General features: G+C 44.3%; 1 protein-coding gene across 1 annotated transcript in view; it reads right to left on the reverse strand.

The window, feature by feature from the left end:
* The window catches only part of PPP1R16B (protein phosphatase 1 regulatory subunit 16B), a 65,466-nt gene extending 46,101 nt beyond the window's left edge, over positions 1 to 19,365 (reverse strand). The window contains exon 1 of the mRNA XM_028136782.2: positions 19,116 to 19,365. Coding sequence (XP_027992583.2) covers positions 19,116 to 19,365 — 250 coding nt within the window. The remainder of the gene's footprint in view (positions 1 to 19,115) is intronic.
* Between the last annotated feature and the right edge of the window lie 4,843 nt (positions 19,366 to 24,208).

A 24,208-nucleotide genomic window follows, 5' to 3' on the forward strand; every position in this document is an offset into this window, starting at 1 on the left:
TGCATATACACATGTATGTACATACACATACATACACACATACAGGGGTGAGCAAAAATAAGTTTCCAGTTGTTCATATGAAAAATAATACAATAATTAATAAATAATACAAGAATAAATTGTTTCACATACTCACAACTGAAATTATGACTTCCTGAACCAAGAAGCTGATATGTAGAGATGGAATGTTTCCTGCTCATTATCTGTGAGGCCTGTGGTCTGGGCTACAGGGAGTGGAAGGCAGAGGCCACATGGCACAAGACAGGGAACACTGCCAGGCAGAGCCAGAGGTCTCAGCCGCACAGCCAGGACCTTAGCGGGTGGTCAGCCTGGCCCTGCAGCAGCTCTCCTAGCTCCAGCTGTGATGTGGAGACAAGAGGCTCCTCCCCTCACCAGGGCCCTGCTCCTAACCATCCCTGCAGTTCAGGATGCTCTCCCCTAAAAGCTGAGAGAGCTTCATTGTGGATCTGATTTAATGTAAGGAATCTCATCCCAAGCTTGCCAGAAAACAAGTTATTTTCAGCATCCGTGGGCAGTAAGTGAAGAAGAAAGTCATGAGCCGGAAGGAATGACTATGTAGAAGCCCAGCCCATTCCGAGGAAGGTTGGCCACCATGTCTCCTTGACAAAATGTTAGGTGCCAAGTAACTTGGGAGAAGTTTTGTGAAATAAGCTAGGGTGTTTTCTTTGTGTGTGTTTTTTTAAATAAGAAGGGAACAGGTCATATTAACCCTGAAAGGTTAGAGAAAGCTACTTATAGAAACTAACTAGGGTCCCTCCAAAAAGCTTTTGTAATTATAGCTGGGTTTTAAACATTCTAATAACTCAAGCCAAGCAAAATGAATATTTGTGACTACCTTAAGAAATGATATCGGAAACCAGGAAATCCCAGGCACCTTGCGCTCTGTGGTCTCAGTTGTAGCCTGACACCATGCTTCAGTAGCAAGTTCTTTCATTTCAAGAACTCTGAAAGGGCTCTCTATCGCAAGTGCTCCATTAGGTGGGGTGGCCAAAGCCTTTCACTTCCCCACTGGCTTACCATGAAAACTGCTGTTAAAAATATATATAGTTTTAACAGTTTCATACTAAAGTGCAAATGACTACAATCAGAATACTCATGTCAATGACTGGTAGGAGGCTGACACTAAGTAAACAAAGATAGAGAAAATAAGGGTAATTATGGCAATGGTGGATGAGCAGAAGGATTAGAAAGAAAAAGGAAGAGATATTAACCCTGTCTCTGGCCCACTGAAACGGAGGCTAGTGGCAGATAATAGCTACTTGACTATGTTTGCTGTCCAGCCTTTATCTCTATGAATCTTCACAGCCACCACTTTCACAGTCATTATTCGCTCCACTTTACTGATGAGAAATCTGAGCCCAAAGAGGTTAAGTAACTCACCTGAAGTCAGAAAATGGTCATTAAAATTTAGTTTTGTCTGATTCCACGTTTCTAACTTCCAAGGTCTGCTATCTTTCTGCAAAGCTTCCCAACCTTTCCACCAAGGGCCCCTTTTGATTCCATTTCCCCCATGCCATCCGTCTTGAAAGATTTTTATCTATTGAGCACACTGCATTTATGAACTAATAATTCGTTCCATCTGGCAGTTGATTATTTTTCTGTTCCTGTTTCAACATTGATCCAGACTTTAACATCAATTACTGAGGGTTCACCATAATATTATGAAATCACATAAATCACTGTCATGGTTATGCAGCTATTAGGCAATAAGATTAAATAAGCGTAAGCACCATTCCCTAGTGCTGAATTCTGACTGCCATGGTTTCAGCGTCAATGCCAACCACATACTGGCATGCTCAACCCAGACTCCAGGATTACCAGATAGAGAACTCTGGTAATAGTGTTTGATCCACATGGTATATCAACAGCCAATCACAGCATTTGCTCGATGTGACATGCCCAAGGTTACCACACTGGGTTGCTAGAATTCTGGTCTAGATCAAAGCAAAGTGTAGTGTGTGTGATGGATTGTAACAACAATGGCTGCCAATCAATCATGCCCTCAGTACCCATGTGCTTATATAGGCTCCTCCCACACCGACTCTTAGCTTGGCCATGTGACTTACTTTGGCCAATGAGACACCAGCAAAGATTATGCAGGCGAGGACTTAATAATACTTGTGCATTGGAACCTGCCTTCTTAGGACCCTGAGACCACCATGCTGTGTGAAGCCCAGGATGAAAGACCACATGGAGAGAGAATCCCAGATGAGAACAGACACTGGCTGACCCAGGAGCTAACTGCAGCCTCATGAATGAGCCCAGGCAAGACCAGCAGAACTGCTGTCAATCCAAAGAATTATAGAGAAATAAGTTGTTGTTTTAAGCGTTTCATGGTGGTTTGTTACACAACAATAGGCAACGGATACAGGGTAGCTCTTGATCATGACTCACTTGGAGAATTGCCATTACTACCGCTGTGGTGCCCAGGGAACTGGGGTCTTTAAGTCAAAATGCCTGTGTCCTAGGATTTCTCTTGAAGGACCAGAAACCCTGGACTCCTTCATCAAAATTTGGGCTTCATTTAGCTTTTCCTGTGTAAATGACAAAGGTACTATTTCCCTCTTCCCAACTTAGCAGTTTTCATATTTCTCCCTTCTTTGTCTTCACTTCTGGTCTGGACACATTTCCTCCATCAAATATGGTAAACATAAGATGGGGCCATGAGACCAGGTCTGTTTTATTGGCACAAACATGGGGTAAATGTGCTGGACAATACAATACTCTGAGCAGATTCTGGAATATTCTTCTATTTGTCCAACCCCAGCCTTCCTCCACATGGTTGTTTGATGACTTTGGCTTTGGAGGCTGTTGAAAGATTTAAGTTGTATGTATTTAAAGAGCCTCTGAGTTTCTTTGACAAATGACCACTTTCTCACTCCATTAGAAAAGAAACAGTGTCCCTAGAAGCCAAGCAAGAATAAATCATGCTAGAAATATTTCATCTATCTCTTCAACAGGGTCACTAGACTGAGAAATGTCAAAGACAGCGCATGTCCAGACTCCAGTGAGCATTTGACAAGCAACTCATGCATCTCCTTATCACTCTCTGGGGAAATGCTGCTGAGTGTCATGGCGTTTGGGGCTTGAGGAAGTTCCAGGAGAGTTTCAATTGGCTGAATCCCCCAGGATGGCATCACCTGGGTAATGGACCATGGTTTACAAGTCTACCACAAGTGATTTCTCCCAAGAGCAGTCTCATAGGTTCCAAGCAATAGGAGGCTGCCAAATAAAACCACAATGCAGTTTCACATGAGAAAGAGAATGGTCTGGTATGCCAGAAATTCATTTAAGCATGGTCCCTCATTCTGTATCTGCAGGCAGACCTGGCTGGAATGTCATTCACAAACATCATTATAATCAGAGGGTTACATGGAGGTACATGATCATTGTGTTTAATGCCATTATGTCAAGACAGATCTTCATAATCACATCGTCCTTAGCAACAGAATGGTAATCTTCAAAGTTGTTAGTCAGATTATCCTCTACCCCCTGGACAGTATTTAGATAATATTGCTCATAAACAGTCTCCTAGCCTCCTTTTTCTAGGCATCTGTTCTGTACAAGCCTCTTTTTATAATAACATTATCCACTGTTAAGGATGTTGATACTGTGCTCTCTTCAAAGTGATTTTGCTAGTCTCTGAGCTCCAACATGGCCTGGCCCAGTCTCTCATTCACTACTGAACTGTCCAGATGTCCAGACAGTGTTCCGTGAATGTCTGTGCATGAATCTCTGCTATAATTTAATACTCAGAACTCTCCCAAGTTTTTATAGGAAGAGGAGTTTTTATACTTTTTTAAGTAGTGTAGACCCTTGCTATTGTCCCCACATACCAACTACAAATAACAGTATAGTTAAGTTCATTTCAGTTGAACAACTAACCCCAAAGTGTTATGATTGACTCGTATATATATTTAAAAAGAAACAACAGGCCAAAATGGAGACATGCAGCATTTGCCTGCTTAGAAAACTCATTATGATAAAGATATCCATTTACTAAATTAATTTTTTAAATTGTGATAAAATATAAGTAACAAAATTTACAATTTTAACCATTTTCTGTGTACAATTTAGTGGCATTAATTATGTTCACATTGTTGTGTAACCATCATCCATCTCTAGAACTTTTCCATCTTCCCAAACTGAGACTCTGTACTTATTAGACAACAACATTTCCCATTCTCCCCTCATCCGAGTCCCTAGTACACATAACATAAAATATAATATCGCAATCATTTTAAGTGTTCACTGGCATTAAATCCTATCTAATAAAAGAATAATATGCAAATTGACCATCACTCCAAGACACAAGATGGCCGCCCCCATGTAGTCAAAGATGGCTGCCCCCATGTGGACACAAGATGGCCACCACAAGATGGCCTGCAGGGGAGGGCAGTTGTGGGCAGTTGGAGGTGACCAGGCCAGCAGAGAGGGCAGTTGGGGGAGACCAGGCCAGCAGGAGAGGGCAGTTGAGGGGGACCCAGGCCTGCAGGGGAAGGCAGTTGGGAGGCACCAGGTCTGCAGGGGAGGGCAGTTGTGGGCGATCAGGCCAGCAGAGGAGGGCAGTTGGGGGTGACCAGGCCAGCAGAGGAGGACAGTTGTGGGGGACCAGGCCTGCAGAGGAGGGCAGTTGTGGGGGTGACCAGGCCTGCAGGGGAGGGCAGTTTGGGAGGAACCAGGCCTGCAGGGGAGGGAAGTTGTGGGCAATCAGGCCAGCAGGGAGGGCAGTTAGTGGTGACCGGGCCAGCAGAGGACGGCAGTTGGGGGAGACCAGGCCAGCAGGGGAGGGCAGTTGTGGGGTACCAGACCTGCAGGGGAGGGCAGTTGGGACCAGGCCTGCAGGGGAGGGCAGTTGTGAGAGGTACCAGGCCAGCAGGGGAGGGCAGTTAGGGGTGACCGGGCCAGCAGGGGAGGGCAGTTGTGAGGGAGACCAGGCCAGCAGGGGAGGGCAGTTAGGGGTGACCGGGCCAGCAGGGGAGGACAGTTAGGGGCAATTGGGCCGGCCGGGGAGCAGTTAGGCGTCAATCAGGCTGGCAGGGGAGTAGTTAGGGGGTGATCAGACTGGCAGGCAGAAGCGGTTAGGGGCAATCAGGCAGAGGCAGGCGAGCAGTTGGGAGCCAACAGTCCTGGATTGTGAGAGGGATGTCCGACCACCCAGTGGGATCGGGCCTAAACGGGTGGGCGGACATCCCTCAAGGGGTCTCAGATTGGAGAGGGTGCAGGCTGGGCTGAGGGACACCGCCCCCTCCATGCACAAATTTCATGCACCAGGCCTCTAGTATATTATAATGTGTGCAACCATCACCACCATCCAGCCCCAGAACCCTTTCCATCTTGTAAAACGGAAACTCTATTCCCTTTTATAATATTCGTCAATTTTAGAGGAATCTATTTTTGAAACTTGGAGGCAAAACTTGACCAAAAGATCTTAAATATTATGTGAACAGCTGAAAATGACCACGAACGTTTTTAAAAGAGGAGCAATATGAGAAAGAACTTGTTCTATCCGATACTAAGCCAAGCCACAATATAAAGCTAGAAAGATCCTGGCACAAACAGGTTGTTGGAACAGAATAAACAGCTTGGAAAGTTACCCTTCTTCACAGATGAGGCTTTAGGGTATGAAGGTGACATTGCAAACTCAAGGAGAAGGGAAAGATGCTGGGATAATTGACAACTGTTCGGAAACAAAGTAGAGATATATTTAATTTACCACTTTATCCTAAAATGAGATTTTAAAGGATTACATATATATTTACTTAAATAAGGCCACAAAAATCTAGAAGAACATGTAGGTTAACATACAGAGCTAGATGAGAAACACATTAGAGCAAGAAGGCTAGAGATTAATTATTTTCATCTTTGCAGGCTTTGAACAGTCTCTGTTGCAACTATCCAAACTGCTGCTGTAGTGTGAAAGCAACCATAGACAATATGTAAATGAATGAATATGGCTGTGTTCTAATAAAACTTTATTTACAAAAACAGATGGTGGAAGCATTTGGCCTTCCAGCCATAGTTTTCTGACGCCTGTTTTAAGGGATAAAAGTAAAGAACAAAATAATGGGGGAAAAGCAATATCATTCAGTTCAACTACATAAAAATTAAGACCTCCAGGGCATAAAAACACTACTATAAACAAAATGTGAAAACACACACACACACACACACACACATACACACACACACACTGCAGAAAATATTTGCACCATACATGACAATGAAGGGTTGACATCTCCTTCTCCATTTTCATTCTTCCCTTTCTCTCCTTCTCCCCCATTCATCTTTCACACACAAACATATACAATCATTAAAATTAGTAAGAAAAATAAACACACTAGTGAAAACGGACAACTCAGAGGAAGAAAATAATGACCAGTAAGCTCATGAATAGGAGGGTATTCAACCTTCAACTTCTCAACTATATGCAAAGGTGTGAATATATGAGCAAAGGTGTGAATATATGAGCAAAGGTGTGTTTTCAGTGTCATCGTCATATTGATGAGGAAGGCAGTGGTGAGGCAGGCCTGGTACTCACTGCTGATGAGAGTTCAAACCGACCAAATGAGCTTTGCAGATGTTTATATCCTCAAATCTATTAAATCTCTAGGAATCTTCCCTAAATACATAATCAAGGTGATGGTCGAATACTTTTATACAATGATAATCACCATTGCATAATTTATAGTAGCAAAAATTGAAAACAACCTCAAAATCCAATAATAGGAGAGTGGTTACATAAATTCAGGCATGAGTCCCCATGAAGTCATCATTAAAAATCTCTTTTCCAAAGACTATGTAAGGACAAGATAAAATAGTCAACCTCTAAGGAACATTTGATGCAAGCTGACAGTCTTTCCTTCTAAAAACATCTCCTTCCCTAGGCTTCTCAAATGCCACACCATCCTAGCGTTCTTTCTACTTCCCAGACATCTTGGTCTCTCCGTTCTCTTATTCTTCTGAGCCCAACATGTAGCTATTGAGGTGTCCCAGGGCTTTCTCTTGGGGTTCCTTCTTTGGTCTCCCTACCTTGCTTCCTAGATGGTCCCATACAGCCTCCCAGCTTTAAAAAGTTACTTAAAAATGGAAAAGGAAAAAAAAAAAAAAAGCACTGACTGGGTGGCTCCCTAAGTTGGAGCATTGCCCCATATCCAAAAGGTAGCTGGTTTGATTCCTGGTCAGGGCACATACCTAGGTTGCAGGTTTAATCCCCAGTAGGGGCACATACGGGAGGCAACTGATCAATGTTCTCTTCTCTTCTTTCTCTTCCCCACTCCCCCTTCTTCTCTCTCTAAAGTCAATAAAAAAAATATCCCTGGGTGAGAATAACAAAAAAGATTTTTAAAAAGATTGCATTTATAAGCCCATGACTCCCCAATTTTTATATCTATCCCTGAAATCTCCCCTGAGCTCCAGATTCACCTATTCACCTGCCTCCTAAAGATCTCCACTTGGATGTTTAAAGGGCATGTCAACTTGAACAGTCCTACAGAACTCTTGCTTCTCTCCAAATCCCCACCTCCCTCCAACCCCAATCTTCCCAGCCTCAAAAGATAGCACCATAATCCACCAAGGTGCTCAAGCCAAAAGGAATCATCACTGAGTCCCTCCTTTCGTCACGTGACACTCAGCCATGTCATGTCTACTTTCTCATTTCTCCAATTTACCTAGGTTCATGCCATCACTAAAGGTTCTCACCCAGGCTACTGTGATAGTTTCTGACAAGGCCTCCATGCTCCCTCTCCTGCCCCCATGAGAATATACTCATACAGTCTACTCTCCAGGAAAGCATTACAGTCCACATCTCATCATATGATTTCCTTTTCACGACCCACCAGTGGCTTTTCATTTCAATCTGATTAAATGTACACTTTCTACCACAGTCTTCAATGATCAACATCCCCCCAATTACCTACCTATCTATGTTCTTTTATCCTCAAACACACCAAGCTCATTCCCATCAAAGGCCCATTATACATTTCCTACAGATTCCCATGTGGCTGCCTCTACCTCCACATTTGAGCTCAGCCTAACTCACCTCCTCAGGGATGCTCTCCACTTATATTGAAACTTTGCAGATGTTTATATCCTCAAATATATTGAACCTCTAGGAATCTACCCTAAGTAAATCATCAAAGCAATGGCCAAATACTTTTATACAGTCCCTAGGCCTGGCCTGTGATCAAGGGCATCTTCCCCAGCTGCTGGCAGCCGGCCCCGCCCCCACCGCCACCCATACCCGGTTCCCCATTCGCCATTGGGCGATCAGAGCCTGCAGGCGGGGGGTGGGACCGAGAGGTGGTCAGTGTACCTCATAGCTACTGGTCGAGTGGTCATTCTGGTCATTCCGCCATTTGGTCAATTTGGATATTACTCTTTTATATATATAGATAATCACCATGGCACAATATATAGTAGCAAAAATTGTAAACAACCTCAGAATCCATAGCTTACACATGGTCTCCCAGCTCAGTCCTTACTTATGCCATTATTTTGTTTTGGTTCTTCAAAGCACAGAATAGATTCCTAATTTTATCGAATTGATAAATGCATGTTAGGGCAAAAGTTCTTTTTAAAATATACACACACTCATTCTGTGTCTGTGTGTAGATACTAAGAATTGAAGACAACTGGGTTGGGTATACCCCATCCGTCCCTCCAAATCCACTCTTCATTCCTGGGGAAGCCTAACCCCTTGGGCTATGTCAAAGGCTTCCTTGCCTTCTGCTTTCTGGTTGAGTCTGGTAACGGGAGCACGGCAAGAAGACTAGAGACAGCTGGAAGAAGCCATTGCTCCTGTTAGGCAGCCCTCTCTCTATAGACCCTCCTTAGGGTACAGTAGGTTCCCCTTCCCATGGCCCCTTCAAATTGGGGTGTGGTAACAGCTACTTACTTTTGCTAGCCCCAGAGTACTGCATCATTCTGTGTTGGCTCAGGTAAGCCAGTAGTTCTCAAAGTGGTCCCCGAGACTCTTTCAGGATATTCAGAAGGTCAAAACTATTTTCATAATAGCACTAAGATGTTCTTTGCCTTTTTCACTCTGTTGATATTTGTATTGATGGTGCAAAAGCAATGGTGGGGAAAACCACTATCACTTTAGCCCAAGTAGTTTAGTGGCACTAAACTGTACTAGTAATCATCTTATTCCCTACTTCATATGCATGCGGGGGGGGGGGGGGGAGAATCAAACCAAAGAAGATATCAGACGGCAAATGAGCATATGAAAAGATGCTCCGCTTTATATGTCATCAAGGAAATGCAAATTAAAACAACAGTGAGATATAGCTACACACCCATTAGAATAACCAAAATACAGAACCCAACAACACCAAATGCTGGTGAGGATGTGAAGCAACAGGAACTCTCATCCATTGCTGGTAGGAGTGCAAAACGGTACAGCCACTTTGGAAAACAGTTTGGTGGTTTCTTATGAAACTAAACATACTCTCACCATATGATCCAACAATCACATTCCTTGGTATTTACTAAAAGTGATGGAAAACTTATGTCCACACAAAAACCTGCAACCGGATGCTTATAGCAGCTTTATTCAAAATTGCCAAAATTATGAATAATTTGCTTCTTAGAAGCAACCATGATATCCTTCAGCGAATGGATAAATGGCAATACATTCAGACAATGGAATGTTATTTAGAACTAAAAAGACATGAGCTATGCCCTAGCCGGTTTGGCTCAGTGGATAGAGAGTCGGCCTGCGGACTCAAGGGTCCCAGGTTCTATTCTGGCCAAGGGCATGTATCTTGGTTGCAGGCACATCCCCAGTGGGGGAGGGGGGAAGGGAGGTGCAGGAGGCAGCTGACTGATGTTTCTCTCTCATCGGTGTTTCTAACTCTCTATCCCTCTTCCTTCCTCTCTATAAACAATCAATAAAATATATTGAGAGAAAAAAAAAAGACATGAGCTATAAAGCCATGAAAAGACATGGAAAAACCTTAAGTGCATATGACTAAGTGAAAGAGGCCAATCTGAAAAGGTTACATACTGTATGATTCTTACTATATGACATTCTGGAAAAGGCAAAACTATGAAGACAGTAAAAAGATCAGTGGTTGCCGGGAGTTGGAGAGGGGGGCAATGACTAGGCAGAGCACAGAGGATTTTTAGGGCAGTGAAAATACGCTGATACACTGTATAATACCGTAATGATGGGTACCAGTCATTATACATTTGTCCAAACCCATAGAATGTTACAACACCAAGAGTGAACTCTAATTAAACTATGGACTTTTGGGGAGTATGATGTGTTAATCTGTGTTTATCAATTGTAACAAATGTACCACTCTGGTTGTAAATGTAAATAATGGGGAAGGCTGTGCATGTGTGGGGTCAGGGGGTAGGTATATGGGAAATCCCTGTACCTGCCTCTCAATTTTGCTGTGAACCTAAAACTGCTCTAAAAAAAATAAAGTCTTAAAAATATATATAAAATACATACACGATAACCAGAAAAAAAACATCAATACCAGTTCCACTTTAACATGTCCTTGATGAAGCAATAAAACATACTAATTTTATTAAGTCTCAACCCTTGAGGACATGTCTTTTAAATACTCTGTGACAGAGTGAGAAGTACAAATGAAGTGTGATCATTCTCTCCATCTGCATTGGTCGAGCGAGTAAGCTGCGTGCTAAGCCACCCCTCCTCTCACGGAACACCGTTTCCACTTGAAGCGCGACTAGAAAACAATGGTTGCCGGTCTTCTTCTCTAAAGTGAACAGAGAGCCCCTCACAACTGATAGTGTTTGTTGCCAATGACAGAATTTGAGTTTTCAGGGGAAAATTAGAATTTTGGAAAACCTGTATCACCATCATGAGCTTACAATTTCCCAGGACTTGAAGACTTTTCTGGTGAGGTTGGTGTTGAAATTATAATTTTTTAAATATTGTATAATGAAACACGTCAACGTGTAGAAGATCTGCACAAGTCTGTGAACTAATATTTTCTCCCTACCTAGCTTTACGGAGATATAACTGACATAGAACACTGAAAGTTTAAGGTGTACAAGGTGATGGTTTGATACACATTTATTGTGAAAAGATTGCCACAATAAGATTAGTTAACACCTCTATTACCTGCATGTGTGTGGTGAGAGCACTTAAGATCTATTTTCCTGGTAACTTTCAAGTATATAACGCAGTACTGTTAACAACCGTGGCCATATAGTGCAGTACTGTTAACAACCGTCGCCATGCTGTTCATTAGGTTCCGAGAACTTACTCATAATGGAAGTGGGCACCCTTTGACTAACATCTCCCTCTCCCCTCACCCCACCACCAGCACCTAGCAACCACCATTCTACTCTGTTTCTGTGAGTTTGGGTTTTTTAGGTTCCACGTGTAAGTGAAATCATACCATACTTTCTTTTCTCTGACTTATTTCACTTAGCATAATGCCCTCAAGGTTCATCCATGTTGTCACAAATGACATGGGATTTCCTTCTTTTTTATGGCTGAATAATATTCATATAGATGATATAGATATAGATATAGATATAGATATAGATATAGATATAGATCACATTTTTTATCCATTCATCCATTGATAGACATTTAGATTGCTTCTGCATCTTGGTTGAATAATGTTGCAATGAACATTGGAGTACAGACATATACTCAGAAGTATATACTATATTGCTGGGTCATATTGTAGTTCTATTTTTTTATTTTTAAAGGAACCTCCATACTGTTTTCTGTAGTGGCTGTGCCAATTTATACTCCCATCAACAGTGCACAGGGTTCCCTTTTTTCCACATCCCCACCAATATTTATCATCCCTTATCTTTTTTATGATAGCCACTCTCACAGTGTGAGGTGATATCTCACTACAGTTTTGATTTTAATTTCCCTGATATTAGTGATGGTAAGCATCTTTTCATGTACTGTTAGCCATTTGTATATCTTATTGGGAAAAAAATGTCTATTCAGGTCCTCAGTCCATTTTTAATTGGATTTGTAAGAATTCCTTATATAATGTGGATATTAACTCCTTATCTGATATATGGATTTGTTTACCTTTTCTCTGACTTATTTCACTTATCATAATGCCCTCAAGATTCATCCATGTTGTCACAAATGACATGGGATTTCCTTTTTTATGGCTCATACTTTTGGTACCATATCAAAAAAAAAGTGAACCAATATTCTCTAACAGACCAAAACATTATGTTGTTTAAAAAAAAAAAAAAGTAAGCATGGGTAAAAGAGCCATTCAAATGCAAAACAAACCAATGAATTTTAATCTATATATATATATATAAAAGCCTAAGCAACCCTTACGACCGGTCGCTATGACATGCACTGACCACCAGGGGGCAGACGTTCAATAAGGAGCTGCCCCCTGGTGGTCAGTGCGCTCCCAGCCAACCTCCTGCAGCCAGCCAACATCCTGTGGTCCCTCCCCCAAGCTGGCAGGCCCCAATCAGCCTGATCACCAGCTAAGTAGAGGGACCCCACCCATGCATGAATTCGTGCACTGGGCCTCTAGTGTAACAATAAAGTAAGAAAAGTTAAAAATTGAGATGGTGTAAAATTCCACATCGCCATTAAACTTCAAGAAACTACCCCCTGTTGAGTGGATTTTGGTGTCAAAGAATATCCACAATTATCTGGAAAGGCAATTAAAATACTTCCTCTCTTTTCCAACTATGCATCTGCATGAGATAAGATTTTCTGCATTTACTTTAACCAAACTAACATATTACAACATACTGAAAGCAGAAGCAGATAAACGAATCCAGCTGTCTTCTTTTAAACCAGACCTTAAAAAGATTTGCAAAAATATAAAACAAGACAACTCTCCTTGCTATTTAAAAAGAAAATCATGATTTAGGTTAATGTGTGGTGGCTTTAGAACAGGTTCACAAATTCTCCTCCCTTCAAGAAGTGGAGACTAACTCCCTTCCCCTGAGCCTGTGCTGGACTTTCTAATGAATAACCTATGGCAGAGATGATGGTATGTGACTTCCAAGGCCAGGTCATAAAAGGAACTGTGGTTTCCTCCTTGTTCATGAGTGGAGATGGCCCATGCTGAAGGAAGCCAGCTGCCATGTTGAGAGGATGCTCAAGCAGCCCTGTAGAGAGGCTCACCTGGCAGGCAACTGAGGCCTCCTGCCAAGAGCCATGTGAGTGAGCCATCTTGGAAGCAGTTCCTTCAGTCCCAGCTCAACCTTGAGGTGATCACAACCTATTAGAGATACTGAGATAGAACCATCCGGCTAAGCTGCTCCTACAGAAATTGTGTGAGATATAAATGTTTATTGTTTTAAGTCACTTAATATTAAGCTCATCGGCTATGCAGCAACAGATAAATAGAACAACAGATAATGGATTTTATATTATGTTTTCATATTTATTTTATTTCCTCAGTTTTAATTTCTAATAAGGTAAATATCAATAGATAGAAACCAATTAAACAAAGGTTCTTATGGATTCTGTTTTCAAGAATATAAAGGGGGCCCCAAGGTGATGTGGCTCAGTTGGTTGAGCATCTGTCCCACATACCAAGAGGTCGCAGGTTCGATTTCCCATCAGGGCACATGCCCTGGTTATGGGCTCAATCCCCAGTAGAGGGTGTGCAGGAGGCAGCTGATTGATGTTTCTCTCTCATGGAAGTTTCTCTCTCTCTCTCTCTCTCTCTCTCTCTCTCTCTCTCTCATTAAAAACATGCTTAAAAAAAGATAAAAAGGGACCCTGAGACCAAAAAAATTGAGGACTATTGCCCTGAATTCTGCAAATTTCCTCTTTATTAAACTTTCCTCAAATTACCCCATGGGAAAGCACCATTTGTTTCCTACCAGGACCCTGACTGATATAACAACACCAAAATGTTATCAGTAATAGTTGCTGTTCCATATGAAGTATGCATTATTTTATTTTCTTCTTAATGTGTTTTTTCTTCACTTTTAAGGTTTTCTCAACAATAATTCATTATTTTTGTAATTAGGAGAAAAGAAACTTCCCTTCCAAAGCCACCCAAAGTGAAAGTCAGAGCTGTGCTTCCTTTAGACAAGCCACTGGTCTCAGGGTGCCCTGCACAGCCCAGGTGTCCACCAACGCACCCAGGGGTGGGGGAGAGGTTTGCAGGGGCAAGGTGGGGCAGGAGTGGGGGTGGATGAGTTTCTCAACCAGAATAGCTCTTTCCCCTGCTTTACATATTGGGTTTCTGCATAATATTTTATGTAAAGGAAAGTTTCCACTGCGTAAAAAAAAGTTTGAAAACCTTTACCATGAGAATAACAGTTGAAGGGCTAAATTTAGGCTATAGAAGAATCGCTCAAACGTTTGAGTTTGAATAGGATTTCCATAAAGAAAATCCTACAGATTCTGAGAGAACAGAAGCCCTGACACGTTAACAAATGTTCAATCTTTTCAAGGCAGGCTGGGCTCATGCAGCTGTGGAAAGAAGTTTCAGCGAGGGATTAAGAGCCTACCCAGGGACCCCCAATGCAAAGGGCCCGAGGTCAGCAGAAACACCAGGGTTCATAAGGCCCAAAGAGACACAGATCAGAACCACAAGTGAGTGGTTCTCTTGTTTTCTAGGGAAAACCAAATGTAGGAGGTGCCGGAACCACCTGGTTGTTAGAAGCATGGGCCACTGATCTGCCTTCAGAGACAACAGATCTGCCTTCAAGTCCTGGGTCTGACATGTGTGAAACCTGTGAGGTCTCAGCAAGTGCCGTCACCTCTCAGTTGAGGAGCTGTAAAATGGGGTTTGAGAATGTAAAAGGATGTAGCCTGCCCTGGCTGGTTTGGCTCAGTGGATGGAGTGTTGTCAGCCTGTGGACTGAAGGGTCCCGGGTTCAACTCCAGTGAAGGGCACATGCCCAGGTTGTGGGCTTGATCCCCAGTTGGGGGATTGCAGGAGGCAGCCAATCATTGACTCTCTCTCATCATTGATGCTTCTATCTCTCTCTCCCTCTCCGTTCCTCTCTAAAATCAATAAAAAATATATATATTTTTAAAAAGATGCAGCCATTCTGGAAAACAGTCTGGCAAGTGTTTTAAAAAGTTAAATATAAATTTACCATATGAACCAGCAAAGCCATTCCTAGGTAACTCCCCGAGAGACATGAAAACATGTCCACAAAGACTTGCATATAAATATACTTAGCAGCATCATTCATCAAATGGAAATAATCTCAATGTTCGTCAACTGGTGAGTGGATAAGCAAAATGTGGTCTCTCCATACCCCGGGATACTATCTATAATAATAAAAGTGTAATATGCTAATTAGACCAGATGTCCTTCCAGAAGACCTTCCGGACAAAGCTGGGGCTTCGAGGGAAACCAGGGCCAACAGCCGGGGCAAGGAAGGCCTACTCTTGCACGAATTTCGTGCATCAGGCCTCTAGTAGGACAATGAAAAGGAATGACATCCTGATATGTACCACACCCTGGGTGTACCTTGAAAACATTATTCTAAATGAAGAAGTCATCATGAAAGATCACATATCACATGAGTCCATGTAATGAAATGTCCAGAAAAGCAAGGAAACGGAAGCAGAGAATAGATCAGTGGTTGCCTAGGGCTGGGGGTGGGGGTGGGAACCAGGAGTGACTACAGAAGGGCACAAGTTTCCTTCTGGGGTGATGAAATGTTCTAAGACTGGGTTGTAGTGATGGATGGACAACTCTTTAAATTTACTGAAAATTATTGAATGATACACTTTGAATGGGCACATTTTATGATATGTAAATTAGACCCCAATAAAGCTGTTTTTTTAAAAATGGGCAATAGGAACAGAAGGGTGGGGCTCAGGCAGGTCTGAGGCCAAGAAGGGTCCCTGGTGCCCGGATATTAGCCTGAGGGCAAGCAGAGTCGAGAAGAAAACCTGGTAACTTTCCCCAGTGCTGCCTTTCTCTGAACGCCTCACACTGCCCTGGCAGGTGGAGGAGGTTGACTCAGCCACAGCTGTGAGCTCAGGGGAGCGGGGGAGCTGCCATCCATCCCGCTGCGAGCTTACGCCCCAGCAGCCTCCCCAACACCAGCCCCCACCCCTCCTGCACACAGAAGCCATCCTGGCCAGCTGGGAGCAGCGGGCTCTGGCGTGCTGGCAGGAAACAGCATAGCTGGGAGAGATTGCCTGCTGATGGATGGCAGCTCCACATCCCTCCTCCAAGACCCAGCCACCTGTGGCCCCCCAGGGCACCTCGCACCACCCCCACAGCCTGCCCCAGTGCCCAGGGCTCTGGCCCCCCACACTTACCTGGCTGTCCCCAGAGCCAAGAGACCAGCCTGTGGGGCCTGGCACTTTACTTTCAAATTTAATACATGTACCCTGGGACCCAGCTCCTCGATTTTCCCACACCTATCCTAGATAATCATTTGCATGTGTGCACAAAACGTTCGCTTCAGCAAAAACAACACCACTGAGAAGCTTACATCAATAAGGAAGCAGTTTAAAAATCCTGGTGAGTCCATACTATGGAATAACAGCAGTTAAAAAGAATAACACAGATTATTCTGCTGTCGTTTTACTGGCATGAAAACACCTCCAAGATATATTGTTGGGTGAAGAAGAGGAAATTGTGGAATAATGTATCCAGGATATCATCACTTACAAAAATAAAAACAAAAATAAATCCCAACTAGCTCCTACTTCTCCAAGCCCACAGATACACAGGTAAACGGGGGAAATGCCTGGTAGGAAACACACCAAACAAACAGCAGCATTAATTTCAGAAGGAAGGGAGAGAGAGAGACGTTTTACTCTGCAACTTCTGTGTTTAATTTTTTTTACAAGAAGAATGTTTGTGCATGTTTGGGTCCTTTAAAAACGTTAGTCTTGTAAAAAACAAACTAACAAACGGAAAAAGTGTTTTGAGATGGTCACCGTGTTGGTGCAGGGTTCAGGGTCACTTTTCAAAGAGCTGTCAATCAAGGACCTTGTCTAATTCTTGCCACTCCCCCTTGAGGGCCAGGCTCAAACCCCCATTTTGCAGATGAAGAAACTGGACCCAGAGAGGTGAAGCCAGCTGCTCAAGGTCACACCAGGGCTGAGGGGCCCTGGTGCTCTTTGTAACCAGAACACCAGGGGTGGGGGCTGGAGGGGGAATGGGACTTAGTCAGGGAAGAAGGGAGCAAAAGATGAAAGAGGAGCTGATGAACTATCGCCCACGACAAAAATTAGACATCATGATGTGCCTCCCACTGAGTGGGATGGGCCTGCCACGTCACCCAGCAAATGGCACGTGGGAAGGAGCCTGGAGGGGTCGTGTCCCCTGAGCCTGGGATTTCATGCTTCTGAGGGGGCTGCACAGCCCAGGCTCTGGGCTCAGTGCTTCCAGGAATGACTCTCTGCTTATTCCCCAGAGCGCTCTGTAACAGGGCACAAACGGAATTGTGCTTCGCACAGGCATAAAACCCAACACCTTCTAGCGTAGTAAATGCCACCACATCTCAGTTCTTTCATTGATTGCTTGAGCACCAAGCATCTGGGTGTGCAGAGGCAGGAGCCCAGAGGGACCCAGGAAACATGGCTGGGCCCCTTCTGGGACAGCCAGAAAGGATTTGCATCCAAAGAGGGTCCAGAGGCTGCTGAGGGTGAACACAGGACACAAGCACAAATCTCAGCTGCACAATGAGCAGGCGTGTCCCCTCAGAGCATGCTCAGAGAAGAGCACATTGGCTAAATCATGGATCCTCCGTTCATCCTTATAACAGGAAGCAAACCTACAAGGCCATGAGGCCAGTGGCAACAGCTTGAATCCTGGGGGTTCTGATCCTGGTCTGCCACCTTGGTCAAGGTTCTGAACCTCTCTGGGTCTCAGTTTCCCTATCTGTAAAATGGGTGTTTTATACCTGCCTCTTGGGTATCGTGATATCTGGGTCATGGGACACATAATAATATAATTAATATAAAAATATAACAAGTACAGAGTACCCATAAAATGTGGAAACAGATTATATGAGTGTGTATATGTGTTTATATTTATTTACTCATTCACTTTGTAAAGTGAAAATGGCCTAGACAACATTGTCTATATTCTTCTGTTTCCAGACTTTATGAACATAACTATGATTATTTTTATACACATATAAATATATTATAATTTATATATTTATAATTATAACATAATGTTTATATTATATACTACTTTATATTATGTAACCACTATATTATTTTATTATATTATTACTCTATTTTATCTTGTTATATAATATATAAGTATATATGTATATAATGAAATGTTCCAGAAATTCACAGGCATTTAATGTTCACAGCAAGTCCTTGAGGTAGATGCAATTATTATACCCATTTTACAGAGATGGAAATTGAGGTACAGGAAGAGAACTGACTAGGGTCTACCTGCTAGGGTCACAGAGGGAATGCTTGACAAAGTCAGTTTTAGACCCCTATAGTCTAACTTCAGAGCCTATGCGATTAACCACCCCTACACCATCTACCTCTGCAGCAAAAGCTAAATGAAAGGGACCTGCATACTGAGCCCCAAAGCTGAATGAAAGGGGCCTGCATACTGAGCCCCAAAGCTAAATGAAAGGGACCTGCATACTGAGCCCCAAAGCTAAATGAAAGGGACCTGCATACTGAGCCCCAAAGCTGAATGAAAGGGGCCTGCATACTGAGCCCCAAAGCTAAATGAAAGGGACCTGCATACTGAGCCCCAAAGCTAAATGAAAGGGACCTGCATACTGAGCCCCCGCTCGTGGCCAGGCACTGAGGAGGCACCTAAGAAATGCAAGATCCTATGAGCATTGAGCTCTTGGAGGAGAAACCCGACCCAACCTGTTCACCAAATATCTACAATAATAATGTGCAAGAAGTAGGTTGTTAGTAAATATTTCTGGCAAGAAAGGAAAACAATGATGTTCGTTAGCCAAAGGCTGGGATTTTTGTTTCCCCCCAAAAAAAGTCTAAGATAAATTTGGAGCTTTCCCAAGATGTGTGAAGCTGCCAAACTCGGGAGAGGGTCAGACACCTCCCCTACCCCCCACCCCAGCTCACACCTCTACTGCTCAGAATCTGGGGGTTAGGGGAAAGAACAAACCCTGAACAGGAGGCACGAAGGCCCAGGCGCCGCCAGCGAACACGGGTCAGAGTGGCCTACCTTCCTCGGCGTCGTTCCTCAGGGAGGCCTCCAGCAGGGCCACGCTGGCCTCGAAGGTCACCTTCTTCCTCCGGCCCCCGGCGCTGCGCTTCCGCTCATGCTTGCGCTTGCGGTGCTGCAGGTCCTGCTCGTACTGCGCCCACTTCTTCAGCTGCTGCGCCCGGCGCTTCTGGGCGGCCCGCAGCCGCTCCAGCGTGGGCACCTTCTCCAGCAGCTGCAGCTCCGTCAGCAGGTCCACGTGGCTGGCCATGGCCTCCGCGCCTCCCACGCCGGCTCCGGGCTAGCACGGTGCGCCCGCGGCCCGGGGAGCGCGGGGGCTCCGGCGGGGCTGGGGCCTCATGGTGGGGCCTGTGGCGGGGAGACAGACAGGTGGACATGCTTGTCAGGCTCAGAACTCGGATCTGATTATGTCACCCCGTCCATGTTCAAAACACTTTTTTCCCCTATTTTATTGGGGTTATTTTTCTTTTTTTTTTTTTTTTTCAGATAGAATTGCCCTGTAAATTGTGTAAATTTAAAGTGTTTTTTTTGATACACGTATATACTGCTATGCGATTTCCATTGTAGTGTTATATTAGGGAACACCTCCATCACCTCATACCATCTATTGTGGTTATATTGTTATAACACACACGATGGTTAACATTGTTGTTACATAGGATTTATAGTTAATGAAATTGATTCCTGGACAATATTCCAGGAATCAATTTCATTAACAATAAGTGAGGTCAACAATATTCCACAGAGTCGGAAGCCCACTGGTTTCTGTCTTCAGACCCATGGGCTCTCAGACAACGAGGGAAAGGGTCTTGGAACAACTCGAACCTCTCTAAGCCTGTTTTCCCACCTATAAAATGTACCTGCCTCCCAGAATTTATAGGATGCTCAAGGAATACAAAGAGTTGACCAGCCCTAACCGGTTAGGCTCAGTGAATAGAGTGTCAGCCTGCAGACTGAAGGGCACCAGATTCAATTCCGGTCAAGGGCATGTACCTTGGTTACGGGCACATCCCCAGTAGGGGGTGTGCAGCAGGCAGCTGATCAATGTTTCTCTCTCATTGATGTTTCTAACTCTCTATCCCTCTCACTTCCTCCCTGTAAAAAATCAATAAAATATATTAAAAAAAAAAAAAAGAGTTGACCAAAATGTTATACACCTAGCATAGCAGCAAAGAGAAAGCAGCTTGGAGGAAGAAAGCAGGGACAGGTAAACAGTGCATCCGGGAACCCACAGGCCAGGCTAGTGGAGAACTGGGGGGTCAGTGGGTGACAGGGAAAGACTGGCACAGGTCTACGATTGCACAATGTGGAAATGTCCATTGTCACAAAGGGGATCTGGATGGCCCTGTGCTTTAGGAAGTAACTGTCATCTCCTGGTTTCCCTGCTTCATTCCCATGGCAGGGGGTGGGGTCCTGCCTGTCTTCAAGAGGCTGAAGACCAGGGTTCAGCCTTAGCCCGGACCCTCGCGTGTTCAGGTTGGGTCAGAATGTTCGGGTCTCCCCCAGCTCTGAGACTAGAGGTTGGACAGGCGGAATGGGGAAGGGGCTGGCTTGGCAATACTCCCAGGGCAAAGGTCCAGCGGATCTGAGTAAACATAAGCCAATGGCAAGGCCCAGCAGGAAACAGCTAACTGGCCTTTTGTTTTCTTTTTTTTTTTTTTTTTCTTTTTTTGGAACACCTTACAATGCTTTTTAAATTAATTAATTAATTAAACTTTTATTTTGAGATCATTGTAAATACACATGCAATTGTAACAAGTAACACCGAAAGATGCCATGTACCCTTTATCCAATTTATCCCAGTGGTAACATCTTGCAAAACTACAGTATAATATAACAACCAGGAACTTGACATTGATGTAATTTATCAATCTTTTTTTTTTTAATCCTCACCCAAGGATATTTTTTCCATTGATTTTTAGAGAGAGTGAAAAGGAGGGTGGTCATAGAAGGGAGGAAGGGAGAGAGAAAGAGAGAGAGAGGGAGAGAGGGAGAGGGAGAGAGAGAGAGAGAGAGATTGGTTGCCTCCTGTATGCGGCCCAACTGAGCCGGGGATCGAACCTGCAACCCTTTGGCTTGTAGGGTAATTACATGTCTAGTTTTATAAGAAACTGTCGAACTGTTTTCAAGAGGAGTTGTACCATTTTTCATTCCCACCAGCGACATGAGTGATCCAGTTTCTCTGCCAGCATTTGGTACTGTCACTGGCTTTTATTTTAGCCATTCAGATCAGCGGTTGTCAACCTTTGGAACCTCACGGACCCCCAGTGGTCCCGCAGACCACCTGTTGGCAACCACTGACTCAGATAGATATTTTAGTTGCCTTTTTAAAATGAGCTCCGAAGAGTTGAATTCACAACCACACCATGTCATCATGATGGTCAGACCTCACTGGGAGCTAGTGGACCACATGTCTACTTTCCCCCCTTTCTCGGGTAATTAAACATTCAGGGAACACCTGCTCTGTGACAAGTTCTGATTCAGAGATGGATTAGGGACCAGCTCTGCCTTGTAGTAAATCCCAGTCAGTCAGTCTGTCTGTCTGTCTGTTAATCTATCTATAAATCCATTTAATCCTCCTGACAAGCTAATGAGGTAGGTACTGTTATCATTCCATTTCATAGGTAAGGAAAGTGAGGCACAAAGGGATTAAGTAATTTACCCAACAAACATACGGCTAGAAAATGAACAAGCCAACCTGCCTGGGGTTATCAGGAAACGTTCTCCAGAGTAAAGGGCAACTGATAATCTCAAAGCATGAATATGAAGGAGTTCACCAGGTCAGAGGTAGAGACATGGGCTGAGAGGGAGCTTGGCAATGTTCAGAGGCATGAAGAGGGGTTGACCATCATGGAGGGAGTTCAGGAAACAACACACACAAACATGGCTTGAAGAGGATGGCGCTGCCCAGCCCAAAGGGAACAGAAGTCTCGGGGGGCAGTGGTGAGCAACTTGTGGCTATAGACCAGACCTAACCTGAAAGCCCCCTGTGGCCCACAACATGGCCCACACGATGTTTTACAACATCATAATTCATGGCTTGCATCGGAAACTTGGAGACGTCATCGTCAAAATCAAATTTTCAGCTATTCTTAGAACATCTCAGGACCTGGCCATGCTGGGCTCACATGGCAACAGTCAGCAGGTGTGGAGTGGGACTGTCCCCTTCATACAGGCACATACCCTCTAATTTACCATCGTCCCCACTACTCCCCATTACTCTCACCTGTCCTCCTTCACTAAATGGCAACACTTGCTAAACCCTATGGTCATTTGCGTTTGCAAGCCCTGTCTTGGGCAAAATGAGACAAAAGTCTCCAAATATCCACAGGTCCAATCTGCACAAGAAAGAGAAGAGAGTCTGTGAGCCTCCCCAGTGCAGAACAGGACCAAGGTCCAGGGGAGTCACTGTGTGCACCCACAGAACAGACACCAGCCTCCGGAGCTGTCCAACAAGCAGTTGCACAAGGCGCTATGGTCCAGTGGCTGTCTCAGGAGGAAGCCAATTCTTCATCACTCACCGGACAGTAAATTTCCACTATGTCATCAACCTGAGTGCTCTGTAAGATTTCTTTCAGCCCTAAGATTCTGTACCCAGACAGCTACTCATTTCTTCATTATTGATTATTTACTGATCACTTGCCAAGTGGGAGACACCAAAAACATGCTAAGGCTGAAGATAAGAATAACCAGACCCATCACTTACACTGTTAAAGCACTTAATTCCTTTGCAAGAACTTGCCCAGCCATCATGTCAGCCAATAGTTTCCCTACGTGTGGAAAGAGAATCCATTCTGAAGGAATTTTCAAAAGTACAGGGCAAGGTTTAGTATAGCATGGGCTCAGAGAAAACAAGTATCCCCTTTTCACTTCTTTTTTAATCTATCAGGTTGTCTCCAGGAGAAAGTATCAGTTCAGTACTAATAGACCTTTAACATCATTTTAACCATGCCAATCTCCCTTGTAAACAAAGAGAAAGCAAGCCCTGGGCAAGTGATTGTATCCAAGATAGAATGTAATGACATTGTTGTGTTTTCTGTGGATTTGTTTCTTTATAGTCGTGACATAAAATTTCCCTTTTTAATAAATCTACTTCAGTGGGAAGCTAGCAAGATGATAGCAACAAAAAAATTAAATGATGGCATTTAATGTTGGCAAAGATTGTACATGATTGACATGTGGAAAAGCCACCTGGCCACCCCTCCTCAATGATGACAATCTTATAGAGAAGCATTTGTATGAGTTCGTTATTTCATCTGAGAAATAGTTATTAGGCATGTATCACATGCCAGGACGGCGCTAAGGGCTAGGGATACAGCAGGGTCAAAGATGGGCACAGTCCCTACCCATCGGATGGATGACACAACAGAGGCACAAGGGAGTGGGTGGCATGCTCCAAGGATAGAGGCTGAGCTGGTACCTCGAACCCTGACTCCCAGTGCAGTGTTCCCTCCCTGGGTCCAAGCCCCAGGCAGACCAAAGACACGCACTGCAGTGAGCTCCCTGGCTCGGGCAGTTTGCTCCGGGTTAAGGAATTAAGGGCAGTTGCCCAGCCCCCTGGAGAAAGGTGCGGACGATGCCTCCCAAGGGCCAGTAAAAGGGGCCAGAGCACATTTTCTCTGACTTTGCTCCCCCTGCCAGCCCCTCCCGCCTCGCCCCTCTGGGTTCCCTGGAGCTGGGGCTCCAGGACAGCTCCCTCTTGGCTACTGGTTTTCAGGTGACCTAGTTTTCCCCAATAGACCCACACACCTCCTCCCACCCCTGGCCGAGAAAACCCTGCGTGGTCTAATTAAAGACTTGCCACCCTACAGCTAACCCAGCAGCTGGGCGACTCCCAAGACAAGGTGCTGGCCTGGGTGCTGGGGTAGCCCACAGACGTGCTGGCTCCAAAGGGCTGGGGGCTGGCCCCCTCCTGAAACCTGGGCACACCTGTCTTGTACTTCCAGAGCCAGGCCTGGATGGTGATGGGGACATCGCCCAAACTGCCAGAACTTGGGAGAGCAACAGCATCATCCACCCTTAAAGAGGGTCCCCAAAGACCTCATTTGGAGGATAACCAGCTCCTTGGAGACATGGAGCCAGTGTGTTGTGGA

This window comes from Eptesicus fuscus, chromosome 12 (genome assembly GCF_027574615.1).
Source record: "Eptesicus fuscus isolate TK198812 chromosome 12, DD_ASM_mEF_20220401, whole genome shotgun sequence".
NCBI classification, from domain to species: domain Eukaryota; kingdom Metazoa; phylum Chordata; class Mammalia; order Chiroptera; family Vespertilionidae; genus Eptesicus; species Eptesicus fuscus.